This window comes from Hylobates moloch, unplaced genomic scaffold, assembly GCF_009828535.3.
Source record: "Hylobates moloch isolate HMO894 unplaced genomic scaffold, HMol_V3 SCAFFOLD_3, whole genome shotgun sequence".
NCBI lineage: Eukaryota > Metazoa > Chordata > Mammalia > Primates > Hylobatidae > Hylobates > Hylobates moloch.
The window spans coordinates 131,950,166-131,971,362 of NW_026652278.1; the positions used below are offsets into that span (position 1 = coordinate 131,950,166).

At 44.3% G+C, this 21,197-nt stretch overlaps 2 protein-coding genes across 3 annotated transcripts in view; both read right to left on the reverse strand.

Moving 5' to 3' along the window:
• TBC1D9 (TBC1 domain family member 9) overlaps positions 1-21,197 on the reverse strand; it is a 135,149-nt gene that overhangs the window by 4,846 nt on the left and 109,106 nt on the right. For both annotated transcript variants that reach the window (XM_032147584.2, XM_058436773.1), the window contains exons 14-18: positions 13,607-13,705; positions 13,363-13,431; positions 8,228-8,468; positions 2,983-3,048; positions 2,077-2,163 (exon numbers count right to left, since the gene is read on the reverse strand). In XM_032147584.2, the coding sequence (XP_032003475.1) occupies positions 2,077-2,163; positions 2,983-3,048; positions 8,228-8,468; positions 13,363-13,431; positions 13,607-13,705 (562 nt within the window). The remainder of the gene's footprint in view (positions 1-2,076; positions 2,164-2,982; positions 3,049-8,227; positions 8,469-13,362; positions 13,432-13,606; positions 13,706-21,197) is intronic.
• LOC116464339 (trinucleotide repeat-containing gene 18 protein) lies at positions 15,424-17,441 on the reverse strand. Its single transcript, XM_032147598.3, has one exon. The coding sequence runs from the start codon at positions 17,189-17,191 to the stop codon at positions 16,748-16,750; it is 444 nt and encodes a 147-aa protein (XP_032003489.2). The 5' UTR covers positions 17,192-17,441; the 3' UTR covers positions 15,424-16,747.

A 21,197-nucleotide genomic window follows, 5' to 3' on the forward strand; every position in this document is an offset into this window, starting at 1 on the left:
AACTGTTTTGTCTTCTTAAAACAAGACATTATGGGGCACATAGGGACTTCAAAATAGAGAGGTGTACAATGCCCTCAGTTTCCCATGCAGTTTGACAGCTGTTAGGGTACATTCCAGCACATCTTCAACCACCCAAAGCTGGCTGGTCAGCCAGACATATGGCCTTTACTGTATTATGTGTCAAATTAATCTCAGCAGCTTTTAAGACACAGTGAGGAAAGTGTACTACGTATTGTTGGGAAATTCCTCCCCCCTTAATGTTGAAAATGATGTAGGAAACAAGTGGATATTTAAAAAATATTTAATGTATGGTAAGTTCATGCAGTGGATGCTATATAGCCATTTAAAAACCATGTTTTCAAAGAAATTTTAATGACAAAGTAATATTCTCACTGAATTTCAAGTAAAAAAAAAAGCAGGATACAAAACTGTATAGGTAGTTTGATCCCAGTTTTATATACATATATCTGTGGTGTGTGTGTATGTGTATAATTTGAATAAAAAACTGAAATATTTCAAGGTTAATTATTAGTTATCTTTATATGGTAAGATTCTAAGACAGCTTTGGCTTACTTATTTTACCTGTACCTGAAACATTTCCACGCAAAGCAATAGCACCTTTGGCATTTGAAAACCTTCTTCAAAAAGCATCTTTAAAGGATATTACATGCTATTGGCATGCGATCATTTCTGAAGCATTTCTAAAGCAAGAGAATCCCTTTCTGAGATGAATGTCTACTAAGAAATGTGTGGAGAACATTTTGTAGCCAGAATGTGACTGCTGATGATATTAGGTTGGTGAAAAGTAATTGTGGTTTTTGCCATTACTTTCAATACATAATATTAAGAATATGTAGGACGCACTAAGGCACTATGCAAAATGTCTTATCACATTCTCTTATTAGGTCCTAATTACACCCAATATGATAGCTATCATCTCCAATGTCCACAAAAGGAAACTGAGACTCACATAGGAACCTGGCTCCACTCACCTAGACAACACTATACATAGCTAGTGTTCTGTCCAAAGCTCCTACCCTCAACTTGTATTGCCAGTCATAAGACTGAGCCTGGCTCACTCCCTCTACAGAAATCACTTTGGTGCTTACGGTCCAAAAGCAGGTCTATATTGTGCTTATTTGGGGATGGCAAAACTTAAGAGGCAAAAGAACCCAGGAGAAATCTACATTTACTTTTGGACTTAGGTAAGTTGATAAAGTCGACCTAATGATGAATTAGAAGGTGAGTAACTTACTGCAGTAGCAAGCCAAAAGAGAATGCTAGATTAATGTAAGACAAAACAGTATATGAATTAATATATAAATTTGGAGACATATATGAGTTGAATCACATCTTTGTAGACCTATCATCCACAGAGAGCAGGGGTCAGCATATGTCTTTTGTAAAGGACCAGACAATGAATATTTTAAGCTTTGTAGGTCATACTGTCTCTGTTTTAGCCACTCAATTCTCAGCACGAAAACAGCCATAGGCAATACGTATATAAATGAGCTTGGCTGTCTTCCAACAAAACTATTTATAGGCACTGAAGTTTCTATTTCATATACTTTTCATGTGGCAAAAATATTTTACTTTTGATTTTTAAAAACCATTTAAAAATGTAAAAAACCATTCTTAGTTCACAGGCTGTAAAAAATAGGTGGTGGGCTGGATTTGGCCCACGGGCCATAGTTTGCCAACTTCTGCTATAGAGCAAACACAGATATAAGAGAATGCTTTCTGACAGAAATGCTAGTTCCAATTCCGGATGGCTGCCTAACAGGATATTATTAATGAGGCTGATCCTAGCAGAAAGAGGGCAGCAAAGTATACAGCTCTATAGGACACAAGTTTCCTAATCTACTGGGAAACAATGTACACGGTTCCTTCAGTGGGCTGACCTACCTGCTGCCCAATAGTTGCCTAATCTCAAAAATTGGAAAGGAAAGTAACCAGTTAAGGCAACCACATTTACATACTTCTTTGATTGACTAGCTTTGGAGGCAAGTCTTTTTCCAATAACGGAGGGCTCCGTAGAAAATAAATATAGTATCTTTGGTGAGAAAAGTCACTTACCATGTGTACATTCTGGGGTGATATCTTCAAAGAAGTACTGAGTTGCTTCAAAAGCAGAATCTGGTTCATCTTGATCAGAGGATGGCTCTAGGGAAGGGAGGAAACATAATTATCATATTGGTAGGGCCATGATCCAGTGAAAGTATGCTTAATTATTAAATAAAATGACGTAAGTGGGGATGAAAAGCTGAAGTTACAAAGGTGGGATGGGGCCTTGAGTGCCTACTGCCTCTAAACCTTAGTGGTCACATCACTGAGGGGCCTTGAGTGGCTACTGTCTCTAAACCTTAGTGGAGGTGGTCACTCCCTTTCTAACTCCATCTTCCCTTTTAACAACCCCACACCAAAGTGTTCCTTCATATTTTCTGTGGTATGGAGAATTTTCCAAGTTGTATGGAATAATGCTTTATCAACAAAATTTTAGGAAACTGTATGCTATAAAGAGAATTCCCAAATCTAGCTTTATCCTACTTCTATTGTTCGTGCCAATCTCATCTCATTTTTAAAAGTATTTGCTAGATAGATCCCAACCGGTACCAACCTTGTTTAAAATTGAACTCAAAACCTCACCATTTTCCCCACTTGCTCCTGTCAATGTTCCTATGCTCCTTTTCTCTCTCACAATCCTTGTATCCTAGGTGTTACCAAGTGCTATTTATTCTTCCTCTTGCAGATGCCTGCCTGCTCTTTTCTGTTACAACTCACTCTTCACACAGGTAAATGACCATACAATCAAGTGCATGCTGATTCAAGAACTTATGGAAATTGTCATTGTTCAGTTAGTTCTTAGTGACTCACGAATGATGGTGTATATCAAAAAGAGGATGATCAGGTTACATCTAAAAAAGAGACTTCAAGCCAGGTCATGGTTACAGACACATGTGCTGCTCCATGTAGCTCACTCACCAGGCAAGACGTGCATTTTGTACAGGAGTTTGAGCTTCTCTGTGAGGTCCCCATGGCATGCAGCACCTAGAAGTCACATAAGTACCAATGTGAAATGCATCACATGTGCTAATAAAGTCCAGGCCTAGTGTTCCTCTAAAAAGTCTACTTCATACACATTCCAACCAAGACATTGTGTGGTGAAAGGCCTTGCCTTTCACCAAAGACCTATTTGGGTTAAGAGCTCAGGAACCAGGATGGTTGGTTTCAAATCCTCTGCATGTACTACATACTCTTGGGAGAGTTAAACTCTCTGTGCCTCGGTTTCTCCTCTGTAAGGTGAGATGATACTAGAAGATTCTACCAGTGATCCTGATGTCAGGACTCCACGAAATGTCAGAACTAACAGTGTTAAAACATATAAAGCACCTAGAATAGTGCCTGGCACCTAACGAAGTAGTTTTATTAATGAGAAAGGTCATGTGATTGGGGCACAACATCTTAAATAACTATTAGAGTTCAGAAATAATTTCAAGATATGTTTTGATATCACTTCAAATTACTCATTCTAGAAATCCTTTTTAATTGTTTTTGAGCTCCTAAGTATTTCCTTAATTTATCCGAACCTATTGGTCATTATATCACCATAGCTTCAATCAGAAGAATCCTGTTGCTTTTCCCCTCAAAGTCCATACTTATTGCTAGAACCAGAAAATCCTTTGTAAATATTTATTCTCAGAGCACCTAAAGATAAATGAGATTTGGAAAAAGAAGAAAAATAGGAATCATAGAATCTGGGTTGGAAGGGACCTTACAGGTTATCTTGTCTGACCTTCCACTTAATGTAGGATCTCCTCTCACACACCCCTGTGAGACAGGACTCCAGCATCTCCTGAAACATTCTCAAAGATGGGGAACTCAATACAACCAGAGGCATTTCATTCCAAGCTGTATTCTTTAAATACTGAAAGTTCTCCTGTAATTTTTAGTCTAATCACCCTTAAAACCTGTAGTCTCAACTTTATGAAGTCCGTGAACCCCTCGAAATGCAAAATTTTATTTATGTGCATATGTTACTTTGGGGAAAGAAAATGTCCATAGTCTTTATCAGATCTCAAAGAGTCCGTGATTCAAAAATGGTTTAGAACTACTCCTCTTTGTCTTATTCCACTCTTTAAAGCAAAACAGAATGGGTGTCTCAACTCTTCCACAAAACAATCCTTCAGATTTTAAGAACAGCTGTCCTGTCTTCCTCAAGCTTATCTTTTTGGGGCAACTTTATCTTCTCAGATTAGATCTTTCCATTTTTTTCAATTTTCTCATATGTGATTTGCATATCCTTCCCTATTATTATCCACATCTACCTTATGCATTAATTTCTCAATCAATATCCCTCTGGAATGAGTTCAGAAGCCTCTTGGCCACTCCAGGAAATAGGGGAACTGTTCCTGACTCTAGCCTAAGTGTGAATTCAAGTGTTCACACTCTCACAGTGGAGTTTCTTGATGATCACATGGTTAACTAAACTCCCAGATGTTTGCATGATTAATAAAACTAATCATGAAAATAATGACAGACGTTAACCATCCACTCTGTGTTAAGCCCTGTGCCAATTACTTCATATGTATAATCCCACTTATATCTCATAACAATTCTATAAAATGGGCACAATTATTACTCCTATTTTACAGATAAGAAAAATTGGGCTTATTGAGGTTAAGTAATTTGTTCAAGGTCATAAGTGACAGGTCCAGGATTTGTCTGACTCTAGATTCCATGCTGGAAACCACTATTATACTACATGCAGACATCCTACCTAGTTCTTTAACAATTATTTCTTTAAAAGAACTTATATTTATCCTTATCAATTTTTTTTTCACCGATCATTTTGTAACAGTGAAACAGCAAAAGAACTAACATAACTAATTCAAGTTTTGTTTAAGGGACCTTTACCTGCATGTAGGCTAGGATAATTTTAGAGCACTAAGATAATATGCAAAAACAGCAATCATGTAGTTTTAAAAATTAACTCTGAAATTGAAGGAGAAGTATGCAAAAAACCGTTTTGTTAAAGATTCATGGTAGCATTTGTAACCTGACTGAAGACAAAGAAGTTCCCAACCTTCTCGGACCCCTGCTGATGCCCAGATGTCTGCGTTGTCTGTCACCTCTTGATCCCAACTGCTTCTCATTCCCCTGCCCTTAACACTAAAAGAGCCTAAAATCTGTACTGACATAAGATGGTAATTTAGGATGCTAGTCTGCCATTTTCGCGATTTGCTGGCTGTCAGAATAAACCTGCTTTTCTTCCCACCCAAGAAACTCTCGTCTCTTGAGTTTGTTTTTTGAGTGGTGAGCAGCCTAACCTGGGTTCAGTTACAATTCCGCCTATCATAATTTTTAAAAACTTCCTTTTGTCACCTAACATACCCTTGGCTATCTCTTCCACCTTCATGTGGCCCCACCCATTCAGTAAGCGTTCTCTGCCTTCATAGTTCAAGGTGTCCGCTGAATCCGGTAGGGGAGAATGAGTAATAATCATAGTGACAATCATAATCGACATTTTTTTGAGCCAGACACACTTCTAGAACTTTACTTGAATTGTTTCGTTTAGTTTTGATGGTTAACTCTATCGTGCAAATAAGGATGCAACTGCAAAGAGTCCAAATGCTGGGTCCAAGGGTACTAGTGAATGCTCTCTCAGTTGAAATGAACTTATTACTTATCACACTTTTGGGTGCAGTGTTCAGCCAGTTACACAATCACCAATTTCCATATACTTTTCACCTTTCCCATTGATAATGAATTATTTACCCAATGACCGGCTGCATCATGACTCATTATGCTATGTTTATAGACTCTAAGTTTCAGCCACACTGTTGGAAAAAGAGATACAGCTAATTTATGGCTTCTGACAGAAACCCCTCATTTCTTTGTTTGTTTGAGACACAGTCTTGCTCTGTCGCCCAGGCTGGAGTGCAGTGGCACGATGTCTGCTCACTGCAACCTCTGCCTCCTGGGTTCAAGTGATTCTCGTATCTCAGCCTCCTGAGTAGCTGGGATTATAGGGACCTGCCATAATGCCTGGCTAATTTTTGTGTTTTTAGTAGAGACAGGGTTCTACCATGTTGGCCAGGATGGTCTTGAACTCCCAACCTCAAGTGATCCACCCACCTCAGCCTCCCAAAGTGCTGGGATTACAGCCATGAGCCATGGGGCCTGGCCCATTCTTTAGTTTCTTTAAACACAGACAGAATTTCTCATTTCTGCTTGACTTTCCCATCTCCATAAGTATAACTGTCCAATGTAACTGACAACAGCTCTACAACCACATCTGAGAGTTCTCCCACTAATCTGGAGTATAGTTTACTTTGCCCAGGAACTCAACTGCATTTTGAAGTCTAAATATTCTTTTCCAATGTTTTCTCTATGCTGGACTTCAAGCCCCTTTTTCCTTCTTGAAGATTTTAAAAAGTATTCTCCTTACTGGAGTTGACTGAATTTAAGTAAATTAAATATTTTTGTTTATTTCTGTCACTTTCTACATGTAGAACCTGTCTCTTTTTTCTCCTCTTTATTTTTGCCCAAAGGTATTTTTTTTTAAATATCTCTTTTGATGGATACCTATATGACAAGCAGTAATTACCTTGGAAGTAAAAAAGATTAGCATAGCGTCAAAGAGGTCTTTAGCATTATCTGATTTGTGCCACTTTTTAAAAAAGCAGACTGTACTTATATATCACTTGTGTAATTAAAAATTAATACTGCCTCCTTCTTCCTAAAAAATGCTCTTCTGTTATCCTCAGTACAGAGTAGTAAGAAAAGGATAAGCTTTCAGGACAGATAGCCGTTGTTTGAATCCTGGGTCCAGCATGTATTAGCTGTGCCTCTCATTTCAGTTCAATAACAGATATTTATTGGTTTGCTAAAAACTAATGTTCCAACAAGTTACTTTAACTTTTCTGAGCTTCTATGTCTTTAGCTAAATATGGAGATAATAGTAGCAAGCAGGCAGGTAATGAAGCATAAGAGTAACAGCACAAACTGTGCCTCTTGGGTATGTGGAATCAAACACAAACTTTATAGTTGCATGCCCTTAGACAAATTAAATGCATGTGAATTGTGCACATAAAAAGCATTAGGGCAGTGCCAGGCATGCAGTAAATGCTGTATAAATGTCAGTTGTCACTATCATTATTACACCTAAGAGCTGTTGTTTAGATTAATATAGTAAACGTTCTAAAGTATCACAACAGTATCTGCACTCTAAATAAATGTGAGTTCACCCATGTCCCCTCTTTTAAGTGTATAGATGAGTGCTTTATACAATTTTTGTTTTAACCTCAACGGACCTTACCTACATCCCTTCCCTTTTTAAAAAACCATCAGCTTCCTCTGACCTTTATGTCTTCTAGATATAACTCTTACAGATTAAAGACGTTCTTTAGAAATGCTGGCTCTATGCCTGACATTTTCTCTTTCCTTGGGTACTTTTTAAAGCATATGGCCCAAGGTCATAGAGTAGCACAATTAGAATTTTAAAAAAATTGTTCTTACCTCATTCTGGCATAATGCCTTCTATACTCTCAACCTTACATCAGGTGGGCCAGGCTCCACTACCATGAAGCTTTTGTGCCCAGTTATAAAAAGAACAAGAGTCCAAAAAGGCAGTCATATGTAGGGCAGTGGGCAAGCCAGACAGGGAGCTGATGGGTAGCTGCCCTCACGCCATGGTGAGGTGTGGGGTGAGGCTGGGCCTGCTCCTGCTGGAAGGTCCCTCCTCCCAGCAAAACGGAGAGAAAAGACTTCCATTTAGGCCGCAGGGCTGCTGTGATGCTCCCTTATTAAAAACATTTCATAATGTTTTATGAAAGTATGAAACTACATATAAAATTTATTATGAAATAGATGTTTTATGCAATTATACATATTCAATAAAATATTCCATTTTTTTTTTTTGTCAAATAGGAGTAATCCACCAACCCAAACATTTGTCTCTTGTAGAACTATCTCGTCTGTGATTTCAGTGTTTATGTTGGCATTTCATTGTCTTGTGAATTCTCTAATAACGTATTTTTAACTAGTGTTGAGGGCTGTCTGATGTAGAGGCAATGATTTATCCATATACTATGTTCATGAAAAACACATTTTATAATCAGTTTGCAAACCTCCCCTTGTGCTTCTGTAGCCCTGAGGGCAGCATGGGCAACACTAGGCACAGCTCCGTCATCCCATCCCAACCCATGCAACAGTACCACATCCTTACTTAGCCCAGAGACAAACTCCCGGAAGTTAATCAAAGAGTCTCCATTTTCATCTAATAACTGGAACAAGCGGGAGGCCAGAACGTCAGAGTGAGTTCCACATGCCCAAGGAAAGAGAAGAGCAAACATTCCCTTGAACTGCTCGAAGTCAATGCGATACTGTTCCAGGTAGGGCAGGCTGGGGTCATGCCGGTCCAGTGCGTTGCTGCTCCCGCCCCAGTAGCAGCTGGTGAGATGCTCTGCCTGAAAAAGAATGGATGATCACTGGGGACCCTCTTTTGCAGCAAATACCAGAAAGAAAAGGCCCATCCTCCAGTTTGGAAAGGGCTTTAGGTCAATCTGTGTGCATCCCCTGGGGCAGGGCTGTGGCCTCAGGGCCCCCTTGGTCTCCTAGCTCTACACACACCTCCACTTGCCCAGCCCTTCACCGCCTCCACGCCAACCATTTCTGCAGTTTACGTCTGGAAGGTCTGCTTCAATTACTGGGTGTAGGTGAAGAAAGAAAGGGAACTCTCCCCCACCACATTCTCTTCCCCTTTACCCACACACTCGCATACATTTTAGAACTAACTCCCATAAAGAGAAATAAATTTTTTAGCTTAAACAGAATGCTACTCAAAAAAGATAGGAATTTAGGTAATGTGACCACCTTGTTTTCTAGGTGACAATGCTAAAGTCCAGACTTTATGTGGCTCATATGAGGTCAAACAACCAGTTAGCTAAAGCAGAATCATGATGAGATTTTGTGTTTCTTAATTCTCGCTTTAATGTCTCATGTATCATACATAATCCCCTGCTTCCCTGCTCACCAAAATCACATAAATAAGATCACAGTCACACAGTATTCAACCTACAAGTGTGTGGTCATCCAATTTCACACACCTGTAAATAGCTCTAGAAAAATTATCAGCATAGGAACCACTCTGGCGAGCAGAATAGAGATCTGGACCCAGCAAAGGGCTTCCTGTTGCTGGCCTTGGAAAAAAGGCAGCCTCTTTATTCATGAGGTCATGGTAACTCTGGTAGAAATATCCACTCCTTTTAGGAAGACCACACAAAAAAGCATGCGCTAGAAAGTTCTGAAAGAACACCCTCAAACCCACACAGGCATTCATAGTTAACTCTGGGTGGCAGGTGGGGGAGAAAGGAGGAGCATAAAAAGGAGGACATCATTTTTACTTTTTCCATATTGTATTGTCTGAATATTTCACTATAAGCATGAATAAATATGGTAATAGAAAAAAAAAAAAACACCTTTGGTCAGGTGCAGTGGCTCATTCCTATAATCCCAGCACTCTGGGAGGCCAGGTGGGAGGATCGCTTGAGCCCAGGAATTTGAGAACAGCCTGGGCAACATACTGAGACCCTGTCTCTATGAAAAAAAAAAGTTTAAAAAGTAGCTGGGCATGGTGGCACATGCCTGTAGTCCTAGCTACTTGGGAGGCTGAGGTGGGAGGATAGCTTGAGCCCAGGAGGTCAAGTCTGCAGCGACCCAGGATGGTGCCACTGCACTGTAGCCTGGGCGACAGAGTGAGACCCTGTCTTAAAAAAATAAAAATAAAAAAGAAGAAAAAAAAAAGCACTTTTGAAAATCTTTCTCTTTTCCCTAGGGTTTCTGAAAAAGAGGAGAGTCAATTGTATGTTGTATTTCTATTTTGCTCTCCCTTAGAAAAGGAGCAAAGAAGATAAATGTCTTTTCACAATTGTTTATTGGGAATTGTAGTGAAAAAGCTAAAAAGAGGAGTGGGAGTAGGGAAGAGAGCAGGAAGGAGAGGTGGTGAGCAGAACCAGTCAGGTTTTTTGCAAGGTGACCTTGAGAGAGTAAAGGAAACTGTGTCAAAGTTCCGTAGGGCTTTGGGACTGCATTCCTGGGACTGCATTCCTGGCTGCAGGGTGGAGGCGGGTGTGTCAGGGGCAGGGAGGCAGAAGCTGAGGTCAGAGTGGCCTGCTGGGTTGAGCTGTACTCTGAATGAGCATGAGTGGAGTCCAGCAGCCCTCTGTGGGCAGCATGGTGTTGGTGATATACTCCAGGAGGGAACCCCTTAACTTGAGCTACATCGGTTGACAAAGGTTACCCAAAGCATTTCCTCCTAAGCACCCCAAGTTGCTCTGAACCTGGCCTGAACATGGGTGTAGGCACTTTCATGGTGCTCACAACCATTAGGATAAAACATGCCCTTCAGATCATCTCCCTTGTTCCTTGCTGAGAGCCCACAGACCATCATTTGGGGACTACGGGCCCAGAGATTGAAACAGAAGGGCTAATTTGGAAAGAGTTCAAGAGAAACCAGGGCAAAGGGCCCCTGAACCACATTTTCCATGAAATCTGCCTTAGGGTGCATTCTTTAACCTTTTCTCCTCAAGTTCTATCCAAAAGTCTGTGCAGTAAGCTCCTTGGGAGGAGGACTGCATCATTCCTTTGTATCTCCAGAAAAATACCCAGAAATAGGCTTTCTTAAAAAAAATTTAAGAGATGGGGTCTCACTCTGTTGCCCAGGCTGGAGTGCAGTGGTATGATCCTGGCTCACTGCAGTCTTGACCTCCTGGGCTCAAGCAATCCTCCTACGTCAGCCTCTGGGCTACAAATGTGTGCCACCATACCTGGCTAATGTAAAACATATATATTTTTTAGTGATGGGTCTTGCTGTGTTGCCCAGGCTGGTCTAGAACTCCCGGGCTCTAGCACTCCTCCCTCCCACCTCAGCCTCCCAAGTACCTGGGATTACAGACGTGAGCTACTGCACCTGGCTCTAGAAATTGGCTTTTTAAAGTACTAAAAAGTCTGGCAGGGTGACTAACCCATGGTGATGACTCAATAAATGTTTGAGAAAATGAATGAAAGTCAATTAAAGTGGTACAATGATTCCACAAAGTGTCCATAACTGGAGTTTTATATTGGATTCTTTAGTAGAAGAGACTCTGTCCCATCCCTGATACCAACCAAGTCTCAGGTTCTTCTGGGTCCTCAATAGAGCTGGGGAACTTGTGCTGTCAACAAACCTTAGGGCAGGGTTTTGAGTATAAGAAAAATGCTTTCCTCAGCATATCCTCAGGGTTCAAATGACACGGCTGTTATCTGAAGGTACACAGACCAGAGAGCACAGCAGTGCCCAGGTTAAGATGTGGCTTCAGCCGGGCACGGTGGCTCATGCCTGTAATCCCAGCACTTTGGGAGGCCAAGGCAGGCAGATCACAAGGTCAGGAGTTTGAGACCAGCCTGGCCAATATGGTGAAACCCCGCCTCTACTAAAAATACAAAAATTAGCTGGGTGTGGTGGCAGGCACCTGTACTCCCAGCTACTATGGAGCCTGAGGCAGGAGAATCACTTGAACCCGCGAGGCAGAGGCTGCAGTGAGCCAAGATCGCACCACTGCACTCCAGCCTGGGTGACAGAACAAGACTCTGTCTCAAAGAAGATTGAAAAAAAAAAAAAAAAAAAAGATATGATTTCAATGACTTTCAGATCCAGGACTTCTGTACAGCCAGCCCGGGTCCTCCTCCTTTTGCTTTCCCCGAGTCGGCCTCCTCTGTCCGCTGTCACAGTCCTCTCTCTTACCTGTCCATGCTCTTGCTGCCTCCAGCTGCTACTTCCTCTTCCATTTAGCTCCCTGCAGAATCCTGGCCCTGCCCCCCATGCCCTGTGAAGATTTCTTCTGGTCCTCAGCATCCCTTAAAAACCTGATCTCAATCGCATCATTGTTTTCTCCTGCCTTACGGATCTCCAACTTACACTACGTGGAAAAATTAGCGACAGGTGCTTAACATGTACGAATAAAATATTCATAAGCTGGCACACTGCAGAGACTGCACCCTCAAGTGCCAGATGCAGGCTGGCAGGGGCACCATTGTCCACTATGTTGATAATGCTGATGCTGCACCAAGCACACCACCAACCAGCCTGGACACCTAGAGTGCCTCCATCTTTCTGGGCTTTGGTTTCCTCATCAGAAGAATGCAGGGACTGCGTTATATTGAGAACTGATCACTAATTTATCTATTAATTCAACACACACGTTTGGAACACCTACGAAGGCAGAGACTTTAGTATTAGTACTAGTGCACTTTACCAGGCACTAGTGACACCAACATAAATAAAAAGGTGGTGCCCTCCAGTGGTGAACAGGCAGTGGGCGACATCAGCAAGAGCAGCAGTCCTAAGCAACCACATTTTCTGACTGTAAGACGTAGAATACCAGTGTCCAACTCTGGCTTTTATGTTCGTTTCTATTTCCTCCTGTACTATCTTTGCAATTCTCAAAACAGCCAAATTTAGTTCTGATGGTAATTAGAAATTGTGATGAAACTGGCACCTGCGTAAAAGGCATATTTTAAACTTTTTTTCCTGTTGACTATCACATTTTAACCTCTGATGCTGATGATACCTATGACAAAAATATTTTTTTCAAAAGAAAAAATTGTACTTTGCTTTATTTATGACCATAATACTTTCTTATTAAGAATCAAGATTGGGGACAGGTGTGGTGGCTCACACCTGTAATCCCAGCACTTTGGGAGGTCGAGGCGGAGGTCAGGAGTTCAAGACCAGTCTGGCCAACATGGTGAAACCCCATCTCTACTAAAAAAAAAAAAAGAAAAAAAAAAGAAAAAGTTAGCCAGGTGTGGTGGTGTGTGCCTGTAATCCCAGCTGTACCTGGGCAACAGAGTGAGAGCGAGACTCCATCTCAGAAATAAAAATAAAAATAAAGATTGGTAGGGACTGAATTAGAAAAGGAAAATCACAGAAATTTAACCAATTATGCTTTTCCTTGGGCATTTAAACAACTTTATTCTAACTACATAAGGGTGTTTTTGCAGCTTAACATAGGAAGGAAATCACAATTTGCAAGAATTCAAGCAGAACTTAAACTTGATCACTATTGTTTTTCATAAGTATTATGAAGCAATAACCTATTTTTTTAGGTTCAAGTAAACAACTAGAATATTATATGGAGTGCAAGGTAACTAAAACATCAACTTAAATTGGTTATAAGAATGTTTATTTTCATATTAAGTACCCCAGTTTTGTACTCTCAGCTCTAGCTTCCTATTTATATTATCCCTTAATTTAACAGAAAAATCAAGAACTAACTGAATTATTACTCCTTTGAATGGGCATGAATTTACTTTGAAACTCACCTTGAAAAGAGCATAAAGTTCTTCCAGCTCATCAATGGTAAAGGAAGTTTCTGTCACAATGGTTCGTACCTATAAAAATATTAAGCTAAATGAATTTCACAAACTCAAAAAGTGTCATGCTGGGAAAATCTCTAATTTTCCCCTTTCAAATTGTTTTCAGTTCTGTCAGGCAGGAATTCACAGCCAGCAGGAGTGTGAAAAAGGAAGACGACAAAGGCTGCCTGCTACTTCTCAAAGGACTTACCACGTTGCGTTTCGTAGTATCCTCCAGTGTCTGGATCACTTTCAGTCTCTGTTTGAATCTCATCTGTTCAATCAAATCTGCCCGGATAGTTCCGAATTTCTGTAAAGGAGCAATATTGGTGTCTCTGAAAAAATCTCTTATGGCACACAATGTCCTGTCTGTAGAATGCCTGCAACACACTCTTGACACATGAAAGAAATGACTTCTCATATGACAGGCATCCCACAGTACACCTTTAGTTACTGTTTCGAAGCCACCGAGCAATCAGAAATAAATATCTGGAAATTCTCAGGCAGCTCAGCAGTTGAATTAAATTTCAGAGTCAAATGTATTTTCCTTAAGTCATCAAGTTTGTCAAGAAGGGCTAAATAAGGCTACTTGTGTATGAACAAATGCTTCAAAGAAAGAATCTTCTCAACTAGCGGAAAGGTCTAAGGCTAACAGACTAGAAGATTGGAAGAAACCTCCAACCCTGTGTGAGGCTCCCTGCTCCTGACCAGTAGGTTCAAGAGCATTTGTCTATCTGGCCCAGAAATGCATGCTATGTGTCTCCTGATGGCAGACACTGTGAGCTAGCCATCTCTTCAAGCTCCCTAGTACCCCCTAAATGTTTGTTGTCAAAAGCCAAACCAGTCTTTCTATCTGAAGGCAGAGAAAGAATTTGTAAGATTTTATATATCTCAGGGATGCAAAAGAAAGACAAAGAAACCCTGCTTAAAGTATGAAGCTTAACCCATGGAAGCAGTGACTGCAATAGTTAGATATATTTGGAAACCAAAAAAGTATCTGAGACAGGTCTCAATCAGTTTAGAGGTTTATTTGGCCAAGGTTGAGGAAATGCCTGGGAAAGAGATACAAGTCACAGTAGGCTATGTGGCTTGTACTTTTTCCATGGAGGGTTTTTAGGACTTTGATAGTTAAAAGGGAAAAGGGGCAAGAGGGGGTAGAAAGGTGAAAGGGAAAAAAAGAGGGAGGGTATCACATGTTGTGCGAAAAGCTGGGGTCAAGGGAACAGTCAACTCTGTATTTGTCTGGCGCTCAGTAAATCTGCACTTTACATAAGATAAAGTAAACATACAGTAGAGGAAGATGACAAATATGACCTTATCTTAGGGTGGCGGGGTGCGGAGGAGTAGGTGGGGATGATTTCTAGTCTTCCATGGTCTTGCACCTGTGAAGAGCTGTTAATTTACATTGTCAGGGTGAGGGAGGCCCCCTTGGGAGATATGAGGCCTTCTATCTTGCAGCTGTCTGTCTAGGAACAAAAGGAAAGGCAGCTTTTTGCAAGACTCAGTTTCCAAGCGTAACTTTTCCCTTTGGCAAAGTGAGTTTGGGGTCCTGAGATTTTGTTTTCCTTTCGCATATTTAAAGGATAAAGAAAAAGCTGACAAACAGCATTGAGTGTTGGTAAAGATATGGTGCAACCAAAACTCTTATTTACTGCTGGTTGGACTATCAGTTGGTACAACTGTTCTGGAAATCTGTCTGGCAGTATCTACTGACTGAACATTCTTATGATTCTCATATTCTACTACTCAGTATATACCCCCCCAAAAAGGCATATATATATATATATATATATATGCGTGTGTGTATACATATATGCTATGTATATATATAGATTTATTTTACTTTTTTACCAAAAGACATGTGCTAGAATATTAATAGTGACACTATTAACCAAAAGTCAGTAACCACTGAAATGCTCATGCACAGAATGGATAAATGGCAATATCATCACATAATCAACTATTTTGCAGCAATAAAAAGAACAATATATTTAAACCTTACAATCATAATACTAAGCAAAAAAAAAAAAAAAAACAGAAGCAAAAGAGCATATTCCGTGAGATTCCATTTGTATCAAGTTCAAAAGAAATAAAAGATAATCCATGCTTTTAGAAGTCTAGAGATTTATTAATCATGGTTGGATGGACAGTGACATGAAAGGGGCACAAGGGGCACTTCCAGGTTGCTAGTATGTTCTATCTTTTGATCTGGGTAAACAGTTACGTGAATGTATTAAAACAGAGGCTTTAAAAAGAGTGCCTTTGTGAGCCTTTGACCTCTTTATTAATGCCTACTCCCCAGGAATTTGCAACCATTTTTATCACCTCCACCTTTTGTTGTTGTTGTTGTTGTTATAAATTAACTCAATATGTTTAATAAAGCTGGGTATTACCAAAATTTCAGTACAAACATCAAGTCACACGCCCACATGATAGAATTCCATTTATAAAATGTTTCTCGGGAAGCCCCCACTGGGCCCGTGACCAAAGAGAGCCCGACCCAAGCCTGGGGTCTCTGGGTGGGCAGAAAAGGTGAGTATGGGGGTCGGGGGGAACTCAGGGTAGGGGGAGGAGGGCAAGAGAGGAGGGAAAGTGGAGAAAAATGCAGACTCAGAAGCAGTCCATGTAACAGCTCAAAAAGAGCTAGTCGGTGATATCATCACAATGACACAGTACAAATCAAAGCAAAAATAAAAATAATTTGGCCGATACAGCAGGCAACACTGCCAAGAACCCAGATGGCGGCCTTCCTGTGGCCATCCGCACGGGCCTCCTCACCCACCATCTCTCCCGTGCGCCCACTCGCTTCCCTCTAGCTCACTCGCAGGCACTCTCTCGCTAGGAAACACGGAAAGTATTTTGTGTTTGGAGATAGTAACCTTAGTCAAATGAGTCCTCTGAAGAGTCGCTGAAGGAGGAATGCACCTCAGCCTGTGGAAGCAGCAAACAAAACCGCTGCTTCCTGCTGGTGGCCGGCTTGGGTTTCAGAGTCCGGGAGGGGGCGGCGGGGCGCCAGACCCTCTTGGTCAGCTAAGGGCCACCAGCTGCCTTGCTGTTCTTTGCCACCATGCCACACAGGAGGGAAGTCGTCAGTTTGCAGCTAGCTGGAGGGGCCTTGGGCGGGCCACTCTCCTTCAGGAATTCTTCGTCTTCCTCTGAGTCCGTATTGTAAGAGTAGCTGCGCACTTCGGAGGCAAACGCGGAATGGGCCGACTTGGGCTGGCCTCTGGCCTTGAACCCCACCCCTATCCTCCTGGCTTTGGCGGCCCTTTGGTGTTTATTTTCTCTGGAAGATTTCAGAGACAGGCCGAGGCCCTTGGCCAGCACCTTCCTTTCCTTGCCCAGCAGGCTGTCATAAGGAGTTAAGTACCTGCTGCAGCCCCTGCCAGTTTTTGATTTCCCCCCAGCACTCTCCGAAAACTTGAAGGGTGACTTCAACTTGTCCTGCTTGGTGAGGGAGAGGGCCTTTGTCGAGCTTGTTTGCCAACTGCTCCTGGTCGCTGGCCATCTTCTTCTTAATCTTTAACTGACTTACGAAGTCAGACGAGGCCTCATGTTCATCCCAAGTCTGGTTCCTCTCCCTGGCTTTCCCCATTCCAATGAGGGCATTGTGTTCCTCCTCGGGCCCTTTGTGTCTCCTCCTTATTCCTGCTCCCAGCTCATAGTCATCTGATGTCAGCAGAGACTTGCTGCTCAGCTTTCTGCTACTGTTGCAGCTCTTCCCCTTCTTGCGGGGGGGCAACAGGGCGCTCGGGGGCGTGGGTCTGTTTCCGCGGCCTGCGTGCCAAGCTTCCATGGGACTCCTCGTGCCTGTCCTCGGAGTCCTGGCGCCGCTGCAGCTTCACCAGCTCGTGCTGCTTCTCCTTGTACTGGCGCTGGACCTCGGCCCGCCGCATCCGGAAGTCCAGCTCCAGGACGTCCATGTCCTCCAGGGACGACTTCATGGGGTACATCCGCTCCTCCTTCTTGAGCATCCAGTTGTACGTATTGTGGGCTTCAGCTCCCGTGGGAGCCGCAGGTTCTTGAGCGGGTCGCACCACGGGCCCACCCAGCACCTCCCTCAGCATGTGGCTGCCGGCGCCAGCAGGCTCTCCAATAAGGGCCGCGCCACCAGGGCCCGCTCCGCACCTCCCACCTTCTGGCTCCTCCTCTCCAGCTCCAGCTCTGTGATCTCGCTCAGCAGGGTGATGCCGTGCAGAAAGCTCTGCTCCAAGACAAGGCTCTCGGCAGCTTCCAGCTTCTCCAGGGCCTGGGCTCCAGTAGCACCTGGGGAGGGCAGAGGCCTGGCCTGGGACAGCTCCATGGCCGCCTCCAGGGCGTTTATACCAGCCAGTGGGTTTTCGAGGCCAGGCAGGAACCGCTCAGAGCTTGCCTCTTCCAGGTAGCAGGTGCTGCCGGGCACAGGCATGGCCTCCCGGGGCTCTAGTCTCAGGCACTGTCCCTCCCCGGCGGGCACGTCACAGTCTGACATTTCTAGGCTGAGCTGGGGCTCCCTCGGGGCCGCCTGGGCCAGGCCTTCCTCCGGCGCTGCCTCCACCGCGGGCACCGCCACAGGCACCTCCATCGGCTCCTCCTTGGCCTCCACCAGTGTCTCAGGTGTCAGCTGCACCCCCAGGTCCAGGGCGGCCGTGCAGGGTTCTGTCCGGCCCGGGGAATCCACGCGTGCTTCAGGCCCCTCCGCAAAGTCTGGGCACTCGGAGGGCTCGGTGCAGCCCTGCCCTGTGGCACTCAGCGCCTGGGCCTCCAACGGGCCACCTCCCCATCTGCCTGCAGGGCTCGGGGTAGCCATGGTTTCTGTGGCGGGCAGTGGCTGCGGCAACTCCAGAAGCGGCAGGTCTTGGAAAGGGTACCTGGGCGGCATATCTGAGAATAAGGCCTGGAAGGTGCTGGGGGCTTTCTTCTCCAAGTCTTTCTTCTCCACCACGTTGTCGGGGGTCTCTTCCTTGCGGGTGATACCCGGGGTGGACAGCAGGGAGGGGTGCGGCGGGCTGGTGGGGTAGGAGCTGGGGGTAGCAGGGTAGGCGTAGACAGGCGCCTTGGACACGTCCTCCAGCTGCTGGATGACCTTGGCCTTCAGGGCGGCCATGGGGGAGGCGCGGGCGATGGCGGCGGGCTCACGGCCTTGCCATGGATGCTCGCAGGGCCGGCAGCCAGGCGGGGGGCTTCCGCAGCAGCATCCCAGGGCAAGCGGTGGCCAGGCCAGCCTTGCCTGCGGCCTTCAGGCCCCAGTTGCTCCCCTTCTCCTCCATCTCTGCCCGGTACTCCTGCGCCTTCAGCCACTCCAGCTGGGCGCTCCTTTGCAGTTCCAGGGCTTGGGCCGCCCGCTGCTGCAGGTACAGGAACTCCTGCGGCTGCAGGAAGTGCTGCAGCGAAAAGAGCTGCAACTGCTGGCCGTGGTGCAAGGGGCTGCGGCCGGAGAGTACAGGGCGGGGCAAAGGGGCGGCACCGTGGCCCACTCTATCAGCTCCGCAAAGTGAGGCAGGTGATCGCTGGGAATGACCAACAGCTGGCCCGACTGGGAGTCCTCGACAAACTGGTAGGGCGACGGCAGGGAGTCCCCAGGCTGGGTGGGAACGCAGGGGCCATGCCCTAGTGCAGAGATGGGGGGCCCAAGCCCTAGGGGTGTCCTGCAAGCCACATGGACATGCTGCCTGAGCGGGACAACCAGGGGTGCGTGGCCAGATGGGTTGCGGGGTCCACAGACCAGCAACCTGAGCCTGCCAGCACCGGGCCCCGGGTCACCAGGAGGTTGGGGTTCAGGCCGTTAGGAGCACAGCTAGTAGGGTGCACGTGGGCCAGGTCAGCCAGCTCCTTACTCTCTCTGAGCAGCTTCTCCTGATCTCAGTCCAGCCAGGCCCCCAGCAGCCGTTACTCCTGGTGTCTGGCCCGGTGTCCACACAGTCCTCATCTACTTGGCTGTGCTCTTTCACATTACTCAGTGACAGAGGGCGCTCCTGGTCTGCCAGCCCAGGCCCCAGCCAGCCACTGCCGCCACTATCCTTCTGCAATGCCCACTGGCGGGCGTCGCACTTCTGCCTCACCCCGGGCACCAGAGCCCTCGCACCCAAAAGCCTTGGTGCTCTCCGGCCTCTCCGGGTCCCGCTTCAGCTGCCAGCCTCCACCCACTGCTATCACCTCCACTTTTAACTACCCCTAAGCCACTATCCTCTCTTGCAAGAGCCTCTATATACATCTCTGCGCTTCCTCCAGGCATGCATCATTATCTTCCCCCAGTAGTAAGAATGGTTCTAAAACCAGAGTCAGACAACACTCTTCCTTTGTTTAAAATTCCAGTGATTTTTCATCCTCTCTTGGGATAAAATTCCAAGGCCTCTAAGCCCTTCATGCTCTTTCCACCTTTCACAATGCCCTCTCTGACCAGCCACCACCAACCTCTTCTTACTCATCAGTTCTAGTGGCCTCTACTTGTTCTCCAAGTGTATCATGCAGGCTCCCTGCCAGCCACGGCCTGAGCACCAGCTGCTGGCTGCCCCCTCTGTGCTTCTCTCAGACAGCACTGTTTGGTCCTCCATGGCATCTGTGTCTCTGCTAATTGTCATCTCACCAGAACAATAAACGCTCAGAGGAACAGTATGTCCCCACCCTTCACTGTGCTGTGTTTCTTCTTACTTGAATTTAGCACCACCTTGCATTTGTTTTTGTTTGTTCATTTTGTTTGTTTGTTTGTTTTTGTTTTGCTTAGTAAATCTATCACCACTTACTCTATGGCGGAGTCTGTGTGACCAGGACATGAGCCGAGGACAGTGCTGATTCGCATGTAAGTGCTCAACAAATATTTGCTGAACTTAGGGGGTCCTCATGATCATCCCAGGAAGTAAGTGCTCTTCCTATCCCCATTTCAGAGACAAAGTAATCGTAGTTTAGCAAAAATCATTAACTTGCCCAAGTCTACACAGCTGGTAAGCAGCAAAGCTAAGTTTGAACCCAGGTCGTCTGAGTCAAGAACTCGTGCTCTTAGCTCCATCCCAGGGAAACTCCCTAGCACCTTACCTTTCCGACTTGCTGCGCAGCACAGTAGGCACCCAATAACTGGCTAGGGATGCCAGATTCAACGAATAAAAACATAGGAAATACCAGATGCCCAGTTAAATTTGAATTTCAGGAAAACAATGAATACTTTTTTACTATACGTATATCCCAATCAATATTAATTAATCCTGTATTTTTTTTTCTGACATCCCTATAAATAGCACCACTCTATAGATCAGTCTGTGTAGTGGACTCTAAACCATCATATTTCCTAAGTTGGAGTTTACAGCAAAAAAGACTATGCCTTTCTAGTACTTTTTACTTTCTGTTTTGAAAGGACTAATCCAGGGAATTGAAAGGAATGACCCAGGCATTCCTTTCAGATAATCAGAGCAAAAGAGTACACTGACGTCTCTGAATCTGCCCAGTCCATCATCCACCGGCAATGTGGTGAGTGGGTCTCAACCTTACAAAAGCAGGTTTTATGGAAGAAACTTCTTATCTCCAAGGAAGTGCCTTCCAAAGGTAGAATCAGATTCTTCTCAACAACGACGATGTAATATTTATTTGCACTGAAAAGCTGGAATTCAAGAGTTAGTAGGGGCTGCCATTAATGATGAAAAGCAATCATATTTAATTCACTATGGGGTTTTATCTTTGGCTAGGAAAGAAAAACCTTCAAGGAAGGTAAGTCTTTTGATCCAAACAGAAAAGCAGTGAGCATCCATTGCAAATTACATGCCTACTGATGAAGAACTGGATTTATTACTTGATACTGGGCCATAGGATGCCTGTGATCAATAAAAAACACT

What these genes read in the sequence shown, in the direction of transcription:
- LOC116464339 (XM_032147598.3), bottom strand. Translation starts at nt 17,191, where the DNA reads ATGGAAGCTTGGCACGCAGGCCGCGGAAACAGACCCACGCCCCCGAGC.